A 20,680-nucleotide genomic window follows, 5' to 3' on the forward strand; every position below is an offset into this window, starting at 1 on the left:
GACTGGGGGCATGTGAGCTAAATCGGAAGAATCTCGGAGAAGTTCACGGGCTGTATTTTGTCTTGTCCTTGCCTTGGTGGCAGCGGCATAAGACTTGTGAACTATCTCTCGATTCCGTTCCTTTGCACACTTCGGTGGCAACCCCCCTATTCCTTGCTTGTTTGTATTTTGTGGTAAGTCTACTACTTGAAGTGATCGTAACAAGTATAATTATAATTTATCCAGCCAACAAATATAGCTAACAAGTGAACTAAGAAATGTATAAACAAAGCTTGGAAGCCGGGCAATCAAATTTATTTTGTGGCATGCCCAGATGGCATTGTTGCGTAGCAAGTGTCCATAGTAGGGACAGGGGGCCGATTCCTTTCGGCGTGGCATCACACACGTGGCCAGTTGCTTGGACTCTCCTGGAATCAGCTGCTTAATCATTATTGAGTTGAGTTGTCTTTAAACAATCTTATCAAGAATGAAAATAAAAGGATTATCCTGTGACCTGTATTATCAATGATGGTATTTCTTGGATTCTTTCATTGGAGGCTCTGCTCGTAAGCAGATAAATTATCGATCCGTTCTTCCTTGTATATTAATAATGCTGATTAAGACTTGGCATCAGCCTTGAGTGGTTATTGGAATCACAGAAAAAAGATCAATCTGACTTTGACAGCTTCGCTGTCACAAGTTATCTGTAATCATATGCTAGGAATCCATTGTTAGAGTATTTCAATTGAGATTCAATGAGGCCAGATGGTTCTAGAAGAGAGGAAGGAAGTACGAGTTCCGGAGCACGGAATACACGAGGCTTCTAGTATTTATTAGAGGGGGTTCTGGAGAGAGTAGGTTGTTCATGTGGGCGGCGTCGATGGTAGATGTGTGATTTTTGTGTGTTTTATATATCATTTGAAGTTAAAGGAAAAGGAGCAAGAAAAAACAACAATCTTACGAGCCCCAGTTGAGGTGTTGTCCTATTGAAGACTGATAACATGTAAGATATGGCTTGATTCCGTACCTGATTCACCTGTTATGAACTCCATATAAAACTCAGAATAAAACAAAGCAAAACCGGTCCCTTGGCATAAACTACAAACTTCGGCTGGATGTTATTTTGAACAAGATATGCATGTAAGGGTGACGTTGCTGCCGACACTGACCAAAGAAACTAGCAGTATTTTGAAGGAAACGCCACGTTTTAGAATGTCTATAATTTAGAAATCGCCAAAGCCAAGTTGCTTGATTCTCTTTTATACGATTTCTTCATCTCGGAGGCTAGAACTAACTTCGTTATTTGGAAATCATGACAGGTGGTAAATGTTAACGAACCAGATCATGATCAATAGTTACACAAGGAATGAAAGAAACACCCAAAAATGGGCACTCCCAGAGGTTCCACTACTTTCACCTCAGCAGAGATGTTAACAATGCTTTACAAGCCAGACAGTCGTCTTCATTTTGAGGCCAAAACCATTATCTGTGGCATGTGAAAAGCTCAAGAAAGAAACAAAAGAAGATAAAGAGCAAGAGAGAATGAGATCTTTAAAAGAAACTCGTGGTCTTGATAACCTTTACAGCTATAGAGAGCAAATTCGGTTGATAAGCAAGGAAGGACCATCAACCATCCATGGTCCACCACCACATGTATTTGTACATATTAGGGAGCCACCACATTTAAACTCTGGCTAGCCAAAAACCACAAAGCAGCAGCTATCTGCTCCTTTCAAGTGGGTCATGTCACTTGTGAAGCATATTCAGAAATGAGTGAAGCCATCAATAAGGACGCTCTTTGGGGCATACGAAATTGTAATTTTAGTCCATTCAGGAAAATACAATGGAACAAAGAGTAACTACATTACAGCAGTAAATCCACCCCAACTCCAAAAGTAGAGGAAAAATAGCAGCCAGCCCTAGGCGACAAGTACTATAATTAGCCCGGCTGTAGCCTGGTAAGCAAGTCAAAATTCGTTCTTAGAGAGCCTTCAGAAGCTGATGATCAAGTTACTTTCTTGGCAATTCTTGCGAGTACGGTTTACCCTAATATCCCCTATGAGGAGAAGAAATTAAGGTTCAGTTTTCTCCCGGCGGTTCCCTAATATCCCCTAAGATTTTGGAGGTTATGAGTGCAAGCAGCTTCTTTCAACCTGGACACGCTCCTGAAATATTCATTAATGTTGCGGGGCATTAGTAATTGGCAACACATTGGATGCAAAATTCACACAAGAATAAGAAAGGTAGGAGCTTGATTAGCTGAGAGAGATTATAAAGAGAGTTTTGACAGGCGATGTATTTCATTTCTGGAATAAGATACCACTGTTCTTGTTACAAGCCAGCTCATGAATTGTTTTGTTATGCAGTGTGGATTCAACTACGAAAATGTAATTAAAATTCAAGAACATGCCACCACGCTTTTGGCATCCTGTTATTAGTCTCACTGCAACACAATAAACTTGCTGTAAATGGAGTTGAGCACACACCTTAAGTTATCTGCTTTCAAGTTTAAGAACCAACCAAGGCTGGCAGAAGCACACAGAAGCGCCAAATCTTGGAGAACTCTCAGTATGGATGCAAACCAGTGGGTTTTTGCAAGTTTAAAATGCCTGCTTTAAACCTAAGACAGCGGGCTGGATTTAAAATGGTAGCAAAGTATCTCTAGGAACTAATATACATTAATTGTTCAAGATCAATTGATTAAAATGGATAGAAAAGCGATGAAACTAAACAGTGATACAAAGATGAAGCAGAGAACTTCATCTGCTTACACAAAAGCTACACCTACGATACAAAAATACACATCAAGGGATCTGAAACTTCATGTAGTCTTGTGTTCCAGGAGGACTAATGTACACCCACAGCAAAGAAATGATGATGGAGAGCAATCCGGACCACACATAGACAATGGTTGGGACCCTTCCCCTCCTTCCCATCAAGCCTTTGGCAAAGGGGTAAAGATGGGACAAAACCCAGAAGCTGAAGAACACTCCTCCAACGAGCCTGCTCCACTGTGGAAATGGGCTATACAAAGTTCTTGCAACTCCTACTGCAATTGCAATCAGGTTCAGCATCATTATTGTAATAGGAGGGACCATTAAAAAGCTCCACTTAACCACATATAAGTCAGCAAATTCATCATCTGCATCTTCAGGCGTGGCAGATTTAGATGTCAAAGTGAATGAGATGTCAACTCCTGCTATAACCTTCAGTAGTCCTTGTAAAACTGCTGCAGGATGGGCACTTGTTCCACCAATCAACCAAAACTGTTCGTTTCGCCACCAATCATGAAGTGTGATTCCTGACCATTTGATTTCTAGAATTGCAAGCAAGCATAGGGTGATGGTGATGGCCAACAAGAGGACTAGAAAGGTCACACTGAGGGATTGGACTATGAACTGGCCAGAAAAAAGAGAAATTGCAGGTAGGACGCAATAAACTATGAGAAACATGGATGTGAAAGGGTACATTCCGCAGTTGAAATATGCCACCCTCTGTAAGAATTTCATCCGGCGAGTAGCAAATAGAGCATTGTTCCGTGAAAAGAAGATTTCTACCGAGCCTGTTGCCCATCGAAGGACTTGGTGGAGCCTGTCTGTTAGATTAATGGGTGCTGTGCCTCGAAATGCATCCCTTTTGGTTACACAATAAATCGACCTCCATCCTCTATTGTGCATACGATAACCAGTCACCACATCTTCTGTTACCGAACCATATATCCATCCGACTCTTTTTCCCCACTCAGTTTTGTCCTCGTAGAAACAAGAGATAACACTAATTGCCTCTGCAACAGTTGCAGCATCTAAAGGCTCACGAGGCACCGCAAGGGAACCAGCTGGTCTTCCTTGTTTACCCGTTTCTTGCAAATCTTGAAGCAGCCTTCCCTGGTATTCTGCAACTGGGATGGATGCAGCTAGAGAAGTAGAGTTCCCAAACCTTTTAGGCAGAAGCAAAGACTCAATATCTGCATCATCATCATCGCTATTCTGGTCCCCATTGATTGGCAAAGCCATCTCATCCTCTTGCTTCTTTGCGGCCTTGGGTTTCCTCAAGAACAGTTTAATTTTCTTCCTACCAAACCATCCGTAGTGCTCTGTAGTTCTAGGAGGACTAAACCCATAAAGAGCTGTTCTGCGGAAAATACAACCTGTCCCAACATACATAGGACCCTGTAGGCCATCAAGAGCTCTCATGCTCACATCAAAGAATACTGTATTATGGTTAGCATACCGATCGCTTGGATCAATCCCTTCAAACCTTTGTGGGAACTGAACATAACAGATCCTATCACCACCCCTATCAAGCATAAAGCACATCCCTTCCCTCAAAGCCAAGGAGTTATAGATGTAGTGATCACAGTCCAGATTCAGAATGAATGGACCATTTGACATGATTGCGCTGGTTCTCACTAAAGCATTCATTGCCCCAGCTTTCTTGTTGTGATCATAATCTGGCCTTTTCTCTCGAGACACATAGACCAACATTGGCAATCTGATATCAATTTCTGTGGTGTCAAGCAAGTTTTCACCATCTGCTTCTACACCAAAAACAGGTTCTGCATTTGGAGGAGCTAGCATAGCCTGAAAAGAAAAGCAAAAATGTTGAAGGACACTCTATTCAACATCTCATTCTCTAGAAAATTTACAAAAACTCATAAGCAAGAGAGTTACCTGGATTACACCTGCATGGTCTCCTTTTGAGTGGTCTGCTTCTCCAGAAGTCCAAGTTCCCGGCCAATGAGAACCATCTGACATCCAGGTAGCCTTTGGTACCTTCACAATTTCTGATGGATTGCCCCCCATTTCCATCTGATTCTTCCTCGCTCGAAGCTCTTCATGGGCATTATAGGCATCTGATCTTCTCCTAATTGACTCCGTCAGTGAATTGATCCTCACCTTAAATTCATCATATTCTCTCTTTACTCTTCTCCTCTCTCTAACAAAATCAAGTCTCACTTTGTTCTTAAGAAAATCGCGTTTCTGCCCAAAATAAGCCTCAGGGTTCCTGGGTTCTATATTGTGTTTCCTACAGAAAGGAACCCAAATTCTGGCAAAGCTAGCTGTCTCAGCCAGAGCTTCAAACGTCAAAAGAGATCCACCATCATCTGATAAGTAACAAGCCAGCTTTTCTACCGGATAATCAACTGCAAGGATCGAAAGGATGGTGTTTGCAGTGACCAAAGGAGGCTCTTTTTCAGGGTCAGCCGTGGAAACAAACACATCAATGCCTGGAAGGTCTGATCGGCCTTTTGGGTTTCGAAGACTGGGGGATTCAAAGCGCTGTTTCAGCACAGAGAGGTCAGTCACTCTGTTTACAGGGCAGAGCTTAGGGAGCTGATCAAGAATCCATGACACACCAAACCATAACTCACAAGTTATGGACATCCCCCACAACCACATTGCTTCGCGATTGGGGTGTCGGATTCTCCATGTTAGGAATAGACCAAGAGCCGCAAGACGTATCATGATGAGTAGTCTGCATAGTAATAAAAAACTTCACATTTTAGACACTAATCAAAACACAGGCGGTGCAGCGCCTAAAAAATTCGTATTGAAATTGATTTAACAACACAAATTGAGTTGTTCATCATCCAGTACCACTTAAAATCACATTATTTACACATAAAAAATTCACTAATAATCACATAATCTATACAGATTACAAACAGAGTGATAAACTCCCACTTCCAAACGACAATTAGCATAAAACCCATCTTCTGAAACCGTAAGTAACCCAATAAATTGAGAATATCAAACCAGCACATATGTGATCTAAAACATATAACCAAATACTAAACCATGAAAATCAAATGGCGAGTAGCATTAATGATTAAGTTTTTCTTTCTTTCCGGTTTATATCAAGCCATATAGCCAAAATCATAGATTCAAGTGTATGGGTTTTTTTTTACCTGTAAGGGCTGAGAATTGCAGCAGAAACCCCAACCTTCCTGGTCAAAGGCCTCCTACTTCTCTCTCCAAAATCTGGAGGAGGCTCAAATCCATTAGCACCTGATCCAGCACCATACCCATCTTTAGGCCACACAGCATTTCCATAACCATAAGTCCCCTTCGTCTCAAACAACCACCTAGTATGGTCAAAATCAGGAGGATGGCTCTGCGCCTTAAACGACTTCACAAGTGAAAGCCTCTTATCCAATTTAGGCAATGGTAGTGCCTGATCATCTGCTTCACTTTTAGCCTCATCATAATCATAATCATCGTCATCCTCAGCTTCATCATCAGCATCCTTGTATGGTTCCTTGCAACCAGGACAATGCCCCCCTCCATTAGACCCTACACAATCTAAATAACAATCTCTACAAATCTTGAACCCACATTCACATTTTCCCCTAATTGCTTTCTCATCACAACCTTTCATTCCACAAACAAGCCCAGATTTCAGAGACTCGTTGTTTTCCATTGAGCAATCAACTACATGCCCGCGTGTGACAGAATTGAACCCACCAGTGAAAATAGTACCAGAAATGAAACTCCTCTCAGGTTTGGCAGCATTTGTGATGTCTTCAGCTAGGCTTGTCTGTGAAGCTGAGAAGCTCTGGTGATCTGGAGTGGGAGGTATATGGACAGTGTAGGAGACGAACTCTGAATTAATCTCCTCCGTGGTATCATCTCTGGACATTGAACAGTATCTGCCTCCACTTGGGGTTCTGTTTCTACTGTTGCTAAGAGGGGAATTTGGGTTGTTTGAAATGGAAGCTCTTGGTACTGGACTAGTTAAGCCCATGCTTCTACTTCCTCCTCCTTTGCCTCCTGAGGAGACTGTTATGGTCACTGGAGATGAACATGGAGAACTAGCCCTTTTCACCATTTTCTTTGATGCTTAAGGGTTTTTTTCTTGTGTTTTTTTAAAAACCTCTCTCACGAGTGGCACATTCGAATGCTGAGGCTTGTATTGTATCTTTGGAAAGTAAGAGAATGTAAAATGAAGAGAACCCAAAGGAAGTTAAGTAGTTTCAAGTGAAGATGAAGATCTTCAACGGAGATGGCAACGGCTCGATTTGAATGTTTTTGAGGCTTTTGGAAAAGGGTTGGGGTTTCATCACAACAACGGTCGTTTAATCTGAACCGTAAATGGGAAGTGATCTGACGGTTAGATTTTGAATGAAACGGTCGGGTGTGGTCCCTGCTGGGAAGAAAGTCAAAAGGGTAGGCCCAATGGCTTTTCTCATTTTATATATATATATATATATATATATATATTTTTTTTTTTTTTAATGGATGGGTTTTCTTAAAGTAAAAGCCGTTGGGGTGCTCTTCGATTCCACAAGTTACCGTGTGCACGTCGCCAGAGTATCTATTTGGAAACAATTGAGTTCTCTTCCTTCTTCCCTTTTCCAAGTAAAAAACAAATTATTAAAATTGACTCTGAATATAATTATTTAAGGGTTAAGAAAATAAAATAAAATCCAATTATAAGATCGGAATGTAAAATGGTAAGATGTTACAAACTGCATGTGATATGTAATTCAAAGTTACACGCTTGTTTTTTAGTTTTAAAAATATTTTTTTAAAAAATAATTTTATTTATGTTTTCAGATCGTTTTAATATATTAATATTAAAAATAATTTTTTAAAAATAAAAAATATTATCTCGATATATTTCCGAACAAAAAATACTTTAAAAAATAATCACCACCACACTTTTAAACACGTATCAAATAATAATAACAAGAACCGTTATTACAGGGAAAATCTATTTTTCTCAAAAGTTCAAAAACACATAAAAAATTAAAATTAAAAAAAAACATATATTTTAGAACAAATCAAGTTTATGTGTATATAATTAAGGAGTAAGGAGTAAGGAGTCATCTTAAGCTAAAACCACTAAAGAAAATAGCTACTTTATTCAAAAGGGACATGTAAAAAGCTTTTCAAACTCATCCCTCGATTGTCTTTACTGTCGTTTTCTCGTGCAATTTTAGAATCTAGAGAATTCAAAGTTATCCGTTAGCTTTAGTGGGCCTTGGTCTAAAAGACAAGCCATGCAACAAAGTTGTTCGGTCAAGTTAGTCAGGCCTTGACCTAAGTTAGAGGGCTTCGACCTATGCAATAATCACGTGCTAGCATGCCCTTGCATGCTGCTCAAACTCTCTAATCCACATGCTCTGGTGCGCACTTAATTATTTGAGGGCACGTGCCATGTCAGCACAACATTGCAGCGTCATTACACATAGCGGCACACGCTTACTTCTCAATTGCAAAGATCATATATGGCTCCAACACGAATTGTTGTCGTGATCTTGGTTGCTAAAATTACTATTTACTTGTAAAATTATATAATTTTATTTTATATAAAATATATAAAATTGAGTTAAAAACTCGAAATCGGTTAAACTCGCTCAAAATCGGTAAAACTCGGTAAAACTCAGTCACAATTGGTAAAACCGGATCGATTTCACGAGTTTGAAAAAAGTTAAAAAATTTGCTTACTCCATGTCCTTGAGTCCCTCGACACTCCACCCCAGTCTCCCCTTTCCCCTTTGTTGAAATCTCAAATTCTCAACCTTAGCAAACTAACACCAGCCGTGGCTAAAAAGTGAGAGATCGCGAGAAAGAGACGAAGTCGAAAAGGAGAGCAATGTCTTGGCCTTCTCGCTTCAGATCAACTGAAAAGGCATGTCATGTGATTTTCTCTTCTGCTTTCGACTCCTGGTGTCTGCAACCGCAGTAGAGATCGTAGATCTATATGTTCCTGTTTAATCATAACAAGTAATTGCATCAAAGCTAGTCTTTTATAAGATTATGTTTTAATTCTCTAAGAGTGATGTTACTTCCATCCCTACTCTCAAAAGAAAAGGGTCAATCATAAATTAGGAGATCATAAAGTTATGCATCGTGATTTTAATAAGAAGATTTAGGAGTTAGGACTCCATATATGTAATGAATATATTAAACTTAATTAGGATTAATAGATTAATATCTCTCATTTCATGATTAACATTCAGTTTTGTGCCTTTCATTGCAAAGAAATCATTTTCCTTTTCTCCTCCGCTAGCTGCTACTAATACTGAGGCAGGGTTGTTATTTGCAACCTTGACTTCCTTTTCTAATGCCCGAATGGAATCAACTTGCCTCGTTTGATGATCGACTACTACTATGGATCCATTTGGTTTCTCATCTTTTGTTGCTGACCTAAAGCTATGCATATTTCTATCAATATTTTCTGGTGTTGGAGGAGATCTCTTTCCTGCAGTAGATCTAGAAACAACCTTGCCACTGCCATCACTATTTCTTGATGACGACCCATTACCAGCACCTGATTGCTTTTCTAGATTCCAGGTCATGGCCACAAAAGAAAAAAAAAGAAAAAAGAAAGAGATGCAAACTTGCTGATGAGAAATGCTTTGGTTTGGTTTTGACTAGAAGTGAAAGAAATGCTTGCTGATGACATACAAACAAACAAACAAAAATGAGTTTTTTTCAAGACTAGAAGTGAATATAGATCAATGGAAAAAAAGGGGAGAGCATAAAATTTAATACCCACCTAAAATAAGAAAAAGAAAAGAAAAGCATATAACCAATACCAAGTTAAGATTAAAGTTTTGCCACCTAAAATAATATACATAACTGTGTTCTAAGAACAAAAAAAGAAGAAGATTATAAAACACATTTCACAAATATCACCAATACCAAGTTAAGATTAAAGTTGTGCCATGAACGACTTCTTCTTCCTAAACTGCAGTTCTAACTATGAACCGTGGTATTTTGTCCAACTCTCTACACTCTACATTATACATCTTTGTTGATGCATATATTGATTTTTGAACTGCAGGATATATCGCATCTAAAAAAACTACCAGTGGCAATAAACCTGACGTGGGATGACAATATAATATATATGCTGATAAGAATTCAAGAAGAGTTTAGTGCAAGTATTGTCAGAAAATTTTTAGTGGAGGCTATGTTTAGTTTACATGACACACCAATAAATTATTTGTTTTAGGTTTGTTAACTTTTAGTTAATGAAATTCTATGAACATAATTATATTATATTATATTTTTAAGTTATTTAAACCATGTATGAATTTTTATTTGAATTATGTATTTTAAGATGTTTGGACATTTATATTGTTTATTTCATTTTTATTTTAATTGTGTTATATTATTATTTACTACTTGACTGGAATGGTCAATATATAATTAGTTAAAATATTTTACTTGTGATTTTATGATTTAACGATTCGAGTTTACGATTCGAGTTTATATTGTATATTCCGTGTCGTGTCAAAAAAACATTTTTGACAACCTTGATTGCGATGTTTACCTTTTTTATTCTTGTTCTTTTTATTATATTTTTTTATGATTTACAAAGTTAATTATCAGAGAGTCCACTATACTAATAAAAAAATTGTTTTATAGGAGTTTAGGAACTAACCTAACTTAATTTAATTAAAATTCCTCTAAATCCCATTGTATCAATCATTGAAAGGCCTAATTTAATTTGAAGTTTTTTTTATTTCATTAGTGATACTACTATATATGAGAAATAAACAAAAGCCAATTCATTTCTATTTTACACATCACTAAAAGCTCTTTCCATGGATGTTGACTTGGAAACACTAGGACATGAAAGAGAGTAATTGACGGCCCCATAGTACGTACACTAACTCTTCCAAGTCTTTAATAAATCACCCATCAAATAAAAGTGTTCACCGAAATTGTTCTAACTATACAACATCATCTTTGAACTTTGCCATTCTCATTACACGTGACACAACTATATTACATGCATCACCAAATGCATGTAGACAACTCTATTTTCTTAAAGAGATAGGGTAGAATTGATCGCCACGGGTTACGTCCAACAATTTACAAAGAAAAAAATGTAACTTAAACAATAAAAGGAAAGAGGTCAGTGTATCCCACAATATATTGTTTGAGATAAGATAGTTTTAAGGAATTGTATCTCCACTTATATAAAAATATTTTTTGATTTTTTTAATGAAAATAACAATATTATCTTTTTGAATAATCTCTATACATTTTTCTTCATGGTATTGCTTATCTCCATGTTTCTAAATAAATCCTCATCTCTCCAACAAAATCTCAATATCTCTAAATGAAGTATCCATGCAAAATCTCAATTTGTCCAATGAAATTTCTATGTCTCTATATAGTGATATTTACTAAGCATTCATCTTGGAAAATTTTTTCATTGATTCTCTATTATCATTTGCACAATCCTTACTGCAATACAACTTTTGCTACCACAAAGTACTTTTCATTTTATTTTAAAATGTTCTCCATCCTAGGTACATTTCTCATCTGGATCAAATTTTAAAACTACTTATGACAATTAGAAAATACGTGAAAATTCTCTATGTTTTTCTCTTGGCAAGCTCTTAACCAAATAAATAGGTCATGAAAAGTATGCAAATAGACAACACGCCAAACAAAATCACAATACAGAACACAACACAATACAATAAATGACAATCACAACATACACTCTCATATGTTTTTTGTTCTCGTTTTTTTTATCTCACACTATTTTTCTTATACAATTTACTAACTTAAACATAAAAGGATCCTTACATGAAACTTGTTTTATAGGAGTTCAGAAACTAGCCTGACCCAATTTAATAAAAATTCCTTTGACCTAATTTAATAAAAATTCCTTTAAAGCCAATTGCTCTAGTCCTGTAAAGTTCAATTCAATTTGAATTTTTTTTTTTTGTTATCATCATCAAAGTATTTTCTATCGTTTAACATTAATAAGCCTTGTTATTGAGTACGTTAAATTCATCCAATCTAGAAAAGAAAAAAAATTGTTAAGCATTAAAAATATTTAGCATCGTCTTAATTAATAACCTATAAATAGATGTCATATATAAAATCTACAGTTAAATTTGTTAGTATCCAAATCATAAAAATTAAATACCATAAAATCTACAATTAATTTTTTTTTAAAAATCTAAAGTGCTAGATATCAACAACGCCTCTGAGATTAAAATCAAACACAGATTAAAACAAGAAAAGCAAAAAAGAACCCAATTTCAAAGAGAAAACCCAAAAATATATGCTGATGTAAAATCGTAAAAAATCTCATGAGATCCCAATTTTCTGACTTTTAGGGATTTTAATCATTCAGGGTTATTTGCATTGTTAAATTTACAATTCTCTATTCTTTTCTTTAGGAGGCAGTGGTTTAATTCGATTGTTTTACATACTCCATTTGAAATTGCATTGTTGGAGTAGCTACCCTTTTCATCATTGTGGAACGAGCATGGAGGACCTCTGTTTATTCCTTCTGCTTTAGCTGGTTTCATGGTGGACATGGTTGAATTGCAACAAACTGATTGTTAAAAAGATTTCAAATCTTGACGGGTTATGCCGTATAGACGTATAGTGTAATTTCATCTTGTGATAAAAGAAAGAGATCTAATGATAATGTAATTAAAATCAAAAGGGAAAACTCTGTGTGATTTTTTCCTGAGAATTTGAAAACAGTTGAATATCCTTTTGTTTTGATTAGGAGGGCATAGCCCTAAATCATCCTATGAAAAACGAGCAACGCCGATCTCCAGAGAATGACCGTAATTAGTTAGGCAATCCACGCAGCTGTTAGCTTTTTTACAGACACGAGGAATCTGAACTTGCCTAGAACGCTTCAAATAGGAATAAGAGTTGTTCGACTTATCCCCCTGAGTAATATTCAACCCCACCGCAAGAGTAGAATCTACCTCCGACACCACCTGCTTAGACCTGCCCTCCTTTCCTAGCTAAATCCGGTCCTATGAAGATACCCACAACTTTTACTCCTTTCATGGCTACTAAAAGTTTATATGGTAGTTATTTTTAGACTCTGTAAAATTAATTGAGATATGTGTAAACCGATCCAAACACCAATACATGTGCATGGGATTAGTCGTGGCATTTTGAAGGAAAGCACCAGCCAACAAGCTCTCCCCTCCCCGCTCGAGAACCCAGCTGTGAATAATGGCAGCTTCACTAGTGCATGGGATAGTATCGATCAGTAGCCAATCTTTCGAGACAAAGGTGGTAAAAATCCAGCATCAAATATAGCAGCATTTCTCCAATTCCATATCTGCCAACAGTTGATTCAAGATGCTCGATTGGTATTGGTGTTTTTTTAAAAGGATCTAGCTTAAATTCGAGCCTTTCTTTTGTAAGAAGAAAAAATAAAACGAGTGATTCTAGATCAAGTATATATGCCTTATCTCTTTAAAAAAGAAAAGTTCTATGCTTGACAGAGACTCGTGCAAATTCAAAAGGGCATGCAAATTGCTTTTGTGAATTCAAATTGATTATATAAAAACATGGTATGTGCCATAAAAAATAATTAAATTTAAATAAACATAAAACTTCAAATCGGAAATAATATCTGAAAAATATTTAATGCTGGTGGGGATACACATACACCTTAAATCATGTTGAATATAGCTAGGAAATGAAGAAGAACATTTAAATACACCTTGAAACGAATATAATATTTATCTAGCAGTCATGGCATGATTTAGCTGACCAAGTATATTTTTATAGAAATAAATGCTATATATATATATATATATATATATATATATATATATAATAGGCGATGAGATGAATGGTTTTTCTCCTAAAGAAATAAATAAATAAATTAGATGGCTAGTAATTTAATCATATTATATGGAGAAATATCCTTATAATTCAATCCGAAATAGGTTGTCATGCATCATTAGAATATGAGATTTTTTTTTATCACTATCAGAATATTTCATGATAAAGAAACAATTGGTCTCGCAAGCATGGTAGTAAACGCATCCATACGTTTGAAAAAGAAAGATTATATAAGGAAAGAGAAAGCTTCAAAGTTTTACTTGGTAAAAATATAATTAAGATTAAAAGACACGCTAATTTGCTGGAAGGAGAGATATAATTGCATAGGAACTGGGAATAAGCTAAGCCAAAGATTATACAAGCACGAACTGACGAAATACTACGCTGTACATAACAACGACCCGCTGCCACGTGACGCGACCTGGTCTTTCCATCCATTTCCTTTCTCACACAAAAATAAGTTATTAACGGTTAGAATATTCAAAACTACACAGACCAGTTCCTCCCTCTATGATCTCATGCTCTCCTGATTGTTTGCCGGCACGCCACTTTGATTTACCAATTCCATGCCAAGCTTCTTTAGCTACTCCACTTCCTTCCTTCTTTGCCCACTACTGTCACCCTTCATTAATTCTTTCTTCTTGTTAACCCATAGTAATATTCTTCATCATCGAAGACCATGGCTATCAGAAATCTGTGTGTAATACTCGTTATAATCTCACTTTCTGCGTACAGTTCTCTCTCTCAGGCGCCGCCACCGCCACCGAATTCCACTTGCAACGACGTGTTCGTCTCCTACACCTACAACAGAGGTCGTTCTATACCCCCCTTTGATCCCACAAACCAAGCGTACAGGTTCGAATCCACTGTCACGGTGCTCAACAACGGACGGGATGAGCTCAAGTCGTGGAGGGTCTATGTTGGGTTTCAATATAAAGAGCGCTTGACTTCCGCAACTAATGCTGTGTTGGCTGATGGGACCCCTCTGCCTGGTTTTGTTGGAAACGGTACAGAATTTGTTGGGTTTCCTGAGACTGACCTCAAGACTGCTATTGATACAGCAGGAGATTTGACCCAGATGGAGGTTCGGGTCGAGTTGGTGGGCACCCAATTTGGAGTTGGAGATCCTGGTATTCCTCTGCCAAATAATTTGACTCTTGTTAATGATGGCTATACTTGCCCTGCTGCCACAACGCAAGGTATGTCATTTCAAATATGTTAATGAAGAATAGTTCAGTATTAAGCTGTGTCTGCGCGTGACTATCAAAATTATTTATTTATTTCAGAGAAAAGGACTTGTTATAATTTCGAATTTGTGATAGAAATTGCAAAGAATTGCTTAGAGGAGATTATTTCATAGAAATACCCTGTGTATATTGCTTTTGTGTTGAAATAGAAATTTATATATATACTACTGTTCAGAAGCCTAACAATGGTGTAGTGCTCTGATATTTGGGGCTTGTAGATGAGAAGCAAAATTCAGGATATTTATGTCCGAACTTCTTGTCAATCTTTTCACATTCTTTTTGTCATTGAAGAACAGATTTGAACTTGTTTGTCGTTGACGATGGGCTATTGTCTGACCTGTACAGGAAATGAGATGCACGTGTGCTGCATCAGGAATGTGAGTTCTAGACCAGACAACAATCTGGAAGATAATTTCCTGCCACGCCAAGATGGTGATGTTATCATCATGTATGATGTAATCAGAACATATGAGGATTATTATTGGGCACAGGTTAACATTTCAAATCATAATCCTCTTGGGCGTCTTGACAATTGGAAATTAAACTGGGAGTGGATGAGTGAAGAATTTATCAATGCCATGAAAGGAGCTTATCCTTCTGTTGTTGATACAAGAGATTGTATTTATGGCAGGCAAGGTCAGCACTACCCGAAAATGGATTTTTCTCAAGCATTGAGTTGCGAGAAATTGCCTACAATTATTGACCTTCCTCCAACAAGTGAAAATGATACAAACCTTGGCTTGTTCCCCCTGTGTTGTCGAAATGGAACAATTCTATCACCTACCATGGATCCGAGCAAATCTTTTTCAGTTTTCCAGATGCAAGTGTTCAAAATGCCACCATATTTGAACAGGTCATTGCTCATTCCACCACAAAACTGGAAGATCAATGGGACATTTAATTCAGACTTTGAATGTGGGCCTCCAATACCAGTGAGTCCAAGCCATCTCTCTGATCCAAATGGTTTGCCTTCAAAAAGATCAGCAGTTGCCAGTTGGCAAGTGGTTTGCAACATAACACATTTCAAGGACCAGAGCCCAAAATGTTGTGTGTCATTCTCAGCCTTTTACAATGATTCTGTTGTTCCATGTAGTACCTGTGCTTGTGGCTGCAACACCAACCCAAGCCAAACCTGCAGTGCTAATGAAACAGCTCTTCTACTACCATATTCAACTCTTCTACTCCCATTTGAGAACCGGACTAGAGAAGCCTTGGAATGGGCAAGAATTAAAAGGATGACTGTGCCAAACCCACTTCCATGTGGAGATGGTTGTGGAGTTAGCATAAACTGGCATGTACTTTCAGATTACAGAGGTGGCTGGAATGCAAGGATCTCTCTTTTCAACTGGGATGATAATGCCTTTGCAGATTGGTTTGCTGCCGTGCAATTAGACAATGCAGCACCAGGCTTTGAGAAGTTCTACTCTTTCAATGGAAGTGCCCTGCCTGAATCCAACAATACACTATTTATGCAAGGTTTCAAAAACTTGAATTATCTTCTGGCAGAAAGAGATGGAGACAACCCAAGAAAGGATCCTCGGGTTCCTGGCATGCAGCAATCAGTAATATCATTCACTAAGAAAAAAACCCCTGGCATTAACGTGGCTGGTGAGGATGGGTTTCCAACCAAAGTTATCTTCAACGGTGAGGAGTGTGCTCTCCCAGCAATACGTCCAAGCAGTGGTCATAAGACAAATGCAGCTCCTTTCGCCTTTGTTATAGTTTTGGCTTTATTGTTCATTCATTGATTGCCTATAATGCAGGTATTACCACTTCTATTTTTCTTCAAAATTTATCAAGCAGCTGCTAATTTCTTGATTGTTGGATTGATTTGTAGGCTCAGTTTAGTCTGCAGCGCCAAATTACACGTTTGGCAACTTGGATCGGGTTGTATTTAGAATTTAAACCATTATTAGTTTATTACAGATTGGAGGTTCTATTGGCTTCTGTGATAGACCACCATGGTGCTGTGACCACAAATTATGATGAGAAAAGACATCGTTACTTGTTCTTATTGGCAATCAAGCGTGTAATTAGCATTTGAAGAAAGCAACTTTTCTGTTATTCCATTTTTTATGTGCTTTAGAGCCGCACTTTTGCCCCTTTCTTTTCTTTACTTGGTTAATTGGACGGTCTACGAACTAAACCTCGTGGGAGACAGGCAATGGAGTTGCCTTGTTCTGTTCCTTAATCTATATCCATCAAGTACTCGGTTTATCAGTTGGGCTGTATTTTACATACAATTTACACCATGTCTAGAGAGGATGAGAGAGAGGAAAATAGAGAATAATTATCCACTGCAATTTACACCCGTGCTTCTCTTGTTTGGTTGGAAGGAGATTTGAGAGGAAAGAAACAAGGGGGAAATGGCAAAATGTCCAACAGTCTATTTCTTCCTTCTCAATCTTTCATGTTCAGAGAAGTTAAAGAACGAGTTGAGCGCCTAATTCATCCCATCTTGTTCATCCATTCTACCTCCTTATTGCTTAATAATAATTTCCACCAGAAACAAACACGATATAAGATTTAAAAGTGAACAGATTAACAATGAAGAAACTATAAGCTTTGTCTAAACGCAACTCATAAGCTATCAAACGGCATTTATGCAAGCCCACAGGCAACATTGAGTTTGTTCTGGTTGGTAATTCAGCTCGCATCAAAGATTATCAATTCGCACACTAGCCCTTCAGTCTAAATATGTACAATGTTGATCAAAATGAGAAATCAGATATAACCAGCTTGATGAGAGAGAGGGATCCAGGCTAGTTAAAAGATCAATGAATGTCTGCCTAAAATAGAAACATTAAACCAAGTTTCGAATATGAATAAGATGGTATCTAATCTTGGTTTTCCTTGAAGGAGGAAGCATCGCATGAGAAATATTACAGGTCAAAGAGGAATAGGATCTCTCCTCGCTGAAGAATCATTATCAGATTGCCAGGCAGTGGGGTTATAACCTATCAAGTGGTTCGGTGCGCTGTTGAGGACAAAAGAACCTTAATTAGTTCCTACCCTACTCTTGTTTAAGAAATGGTGAATATTGAACTGTATGACCTTCAAAAAGCTTGGAAAATGAGTGAATTCCCAGAAAACTAACCTCCAAGAATGGTTCCTGCAAGATCTCACTTTGATCTAATTGTTGGAGGAAAAATAAAGAATCACAGTTCAACTGAGGCATAGTGTCAGCCTAGATCTCACAAAAATTACAAACTAAAAGGCTTTGAGAATGAAGAGCAAAATTTCCTTGGGCCCTATAATCTTCAATAAGCGATGGATGGCCGATAGAACATTTCGGCTGGATGCATCTAATAGAGATGTACAGTTGAGAAGAAAATCAAGTGAAGAGGATCTTGTTAATGAGTAATGACTTCATTCTGGTATTCTGGAGTTAAGAAGGTTCTTATGATCATCATATGAAAGCATGGAGCTGCTAGAGTTTAGCATCAGATGTCTACTGGATTGTGGAGTTACAGCCACAATGGATCAGAGGTCCATTGGTGAGATGCTGCGCTGGAAACTGGCATGAAGAATGGTGTTGGGGGTTATAGCCACCTGAAGAAGGGAATTGCTAGAAAATTGAAGTTCCAGGAACACTTTGAATCTGCATAATGATATTCGCGCTGGCGCTGTGGAGTGTCAGCTTGTTTTCTAAGATACAATCTGTACTTTGTTTTTTTATGTAGTTGTTGCTTTGGTCATTATCCTTTGCCAAAAAAAAACAAGCACACCACACATACACACACAAACACACACAAACTTCCATGATATTGTAGATAGTGATGAGTGTAGAGCTTTTTAAAAAGGAAAAAAAAAAGACAGACAATGGAGGTGGAATTAGTAAAAAAATTCTTACTTCCAGGACCGAGATGATTCAATGCTCTAACAAACTTTTCATGGAGTTCACGAGTCCAAATCATTCATTTCTTTCCCGTAGACAAACCATCTGAAGCCTTGCCTTCATCTTCACCATCTATTTTCCTTTTCAAGGTCATAGGATGTCCTGCATTTCCAGAGACTGTACAGCTAACAATACAAGAATTCTCCAAATGCAATTTATCCTCTTCCTTTCTTCTTGGCTGTTCTAATCGTTCTAAAGTGTTGTTAATTTTCTTGCGAACCACGTGCTGCCAAAAGACTTTAAGAGCTTCCATCTTAACAGGCTTGATCAAACAATCACAAGCACCCTGAAGAACACCCTTCAAAACAAGTTCTTGTTCATCATCTGATGATATGACTAGGTTACATAACAATATATAATAAATGTTAGTTTAATATAAAAACGTATATATTCATGGTGGACATCAAGTTAACAATCAGATAGAAGACTAAATGAGAACTTACTGACGACAGGCAAATCCATTTCTGATCGGATGATCTTAAGGAGCTGAATTCCATCCATTTCATGCATTTGCAGATCATTTCCAAGAACGTCAAACCTGTTCTTATCCTCTCGAAGCATTGACAAAACCTCCTTTCCTCTTCCACATTTGGTGACTGAACATGTTAAAAAGTAGAATTATATATGTCACAAAAGGATGTGGGAACCAACCCCAAATTCGTTCATGAATTCGCCATCAGGATGTGCGAAAACAGTACTTGAATTGATTGGTTAAGACTTGTGGAATAAGCTCTAATTAAAATGAACATGGCCATTAAATAATTTGAGAACGAATTTGATATATATCTATGCTTCATCACCTGTGAAGGGGTGAAATGAATGATGTTTAAAGAGAGACGAATCTGGCGCATTTGATCAAGCCAATCACAATGTCTTGATTTACTGCATGAACTTAGAATTTGCTGTATCTACCGATTTAAATTATTTTGGTTTAGCAAGGATTTTGGAAAGTGGAGCCCGCTCTAAACAAGATCCGAAGATCGTTCAAATCCAGTTCCAATATGGATATAAAAGTGAAAAAGTGATCTCTGCGCGGTGTTTGTCTGTGTGGCTGTATTGTATTTTTTTAATTTTAAAATATTCTTTTTATATTTTTAAATTATTTTGATATGTTAATGTAAAAAAACAACAATATTATTTTTATTTATTTTTAAATAAAAAATATTTTAGAAAACATATAATCTCATTTATAATTTTAAATATGCTTAGTACGGTATTCTTTTCTCATTTGAGTTAGGTTCTTAAGATAAATCAGATTTTCTGAATAATCTTTATTCAACTTATTAAATAAAGTCGGTAAGTTTGAGATTGAAAATGGAATTAAATTTTTATTATTATTGTATTCGAAGAATAACTAGACAAGACTTCTAGTAGTAATAGTAGTTGAGGAGAGTTGTTAACAAGCAGCAGTTACTTGTTCTTTTTGTTTGGGTTAATTACAAAAGATACCCTCTAGTTTACTTAATTTTTTCACCTATCTCCATCATTCTAGAAATTACATTTTATTTTTTAAAAATTTATAACAATTTATATCCTTATGCCATGCTAGCATACTAAAAAATAAATAAAAAATATTATATTATTTATTAAATTGTTATTATATTTCATTTAATGATTAAAAAGTTTTTATATTAAATATTATGAATTATCCATAAAAAAAAAAAACATGGATGCCATCCTCACCCTTTTCTCCTTCATTCAACCTAGAAACTTACAATCAACACCTCCAATAATATACTAAAACCCAACTGATATTGTACCATCATCAACAAATTCATTATTGGTTCTCCTCGGAGAACAAGTGCAAGTAACATATTTCTTCCCACTCGTGCTTTGAGTTCGGGCTTTCAAGAAAAGAAAATCTGGAACTCTATGTCCTCGACAAATGCTATCATAAACTAAACAAGAGGAGCCTAATAATAGCAAATAAAAGCAACCCAGAAAAGGATTCCAAGGTTTGGATCAAGAGCTGGTCG

At 37.0% G+C, this 20,680-nt stretch overlaps 3 protein-coding genes across 5 annotated transcripts; 1 reads left to right on the top strand and 2 right to left on the bottom strand.

Annotated features, from left to right (window-relative positions):
- Positions 1-2,613: 2,613 nt before the first annotated feature.
- Positions 2,614-6,978, bottom strand: LOC7491280 (cellulose synthase-like protein D5). The gene is made up of 3 exons (XM_002320953.4): positions 5,888-6,978; positions 4,650-5,454; positions 2,614-4,559 (listed from the first exon to the last, which is right to left on the bottom strand). Exons 1-3 carry the CDS (start codon positions 6,805-6,807, stop codon positions 2,784-2,786), a joined length of 3,501 nt encoding a protein of 1,166 aa, XP_002320989.2. The 5' UTR covers positions 6,808-6,978; the 3' UTR covers positions 2,614-2,783.
- Positions 6,979-14,016: 7,038 nt separating this feature from the next.
- LOC7495233 (COBRA-like protein 7) lies at positions 14,017-16,875 on the top strand. Of its 3 annotated transcripts, none has more exons than XM_024584475.2 (3): positions 14,017-14,758; positions 15,152-16,569; positions 16,644-16,875. In XM_024584475.2, exons 1-2 carry the CDS (start codon positions 14,239-14,241, stop codon positions 16,552-16,554), a joined length of 1,923 nt encoding a protein of 640 aa, XP_024440243.1. In that variant the 5' UTR covers positions 14,017-14,238; the 3' UTR covers positions 16,555-16,569; positions 16,644-16,875. The 3 variants fall into 3 exon arrangements, with proteins under 3 accessions (XP_024440243.1, XP_024440244.1, XP_052303111.1); XM_024584476.2 differs by having other exon boundaries at positions 16,733-16,875; XM_052447151.1 differs by having other exon boundaries at positions 14,018-14,758; positions 15,152-16,875.
- A 1,679-nt stretch (positions 16,876-18,554) lies between these two features.
- LOC7491281 (two-component response regulator ORR21) lies at positions 18,555-19,295 on the bottom strand. Its single transcript, XM_002320955.4, has 2 exons — positions 19,148-19,295; positions 18,555-19,040 (listed from the first exon to the last, which is right to left on the bottom strand). Exons 1-2 carry the CDS (start codon positions 19,263-19,265, stop codon positions 18,724-18,726), a joined length of 435 nt encoding a protein of 144 aa, XP_002320991.4. The 5' UTR covers positions 19,266-19,295; the 3' UTR covers positions 18,555-18,723.
- Between the last annotated feature and the right edge of the window lie 1,385 nt (positions 19,296-20,680).

The sequence above is a fragment of the Populus trichocarpa genome, chromosome 14 (genome assembly GCF_000002775.5).
Source record: "Populus trichocarpa isolate Nisqually-1 chromosome 14, P.trichocarpa_v4.1, whole genome shotgun sequence".
Taxonomy (NCBI): Eukaryota; Viridiplantae; Streptophyta; class Magnoliopsida; order Malpighiales; family Salicaceae; genus Populus; species Populus trichocarpa.

Coding starts and splice junctions, on each gene's coding strand:
- LOC7491280 (XM_002320953.4), bottom strand. CDS start 6,807: ATGGTGAAAAGGGCTAGTTCTCCATGTTCATCTCCAGTGACCATAACA. Junction 5,455..5,887: donor GCAATTCTCAGCCCTTACAG/GTAAAAAAAAAC, acceptor ATTACTATGCAG/ACTACTCATCATGATACGTC. Junction 4,560..4,649: donor ACCATGCAGGTGTAATCCAG/GTAACTCTCTTG, acceptor TTTTCTTTTCAG/GCTATGCTAGCTCCTCCAAA.
- LOC7495233 (XM_024584475.2), top strand. CDS start 14,239: ATGGCTATCAGAAATCTGTGTGTAATACTCGTTATAATCTCACTTTCT. Junction 14,759..15,151: donor CCCTGCTGCCACAACGCAAG/GTATGTCATTTC, acceptor TGACCTGTACAG/GAAATGAGATGCACGTGTGC.
- LOC7491281 (XM_002320955.4), bottom strand. CDS start 19,265: ATGCTTCGAGAGGATAAGAACAGGTTTGACGTTCTTGGAAATGATCTG. Junction 19,041..19,147: donor AATGGATTTGCCTGTCGTCA/GTAAGTTCTCAT, acceptor TATGTAACCTAG/TCATATCATCAGATGATGAA.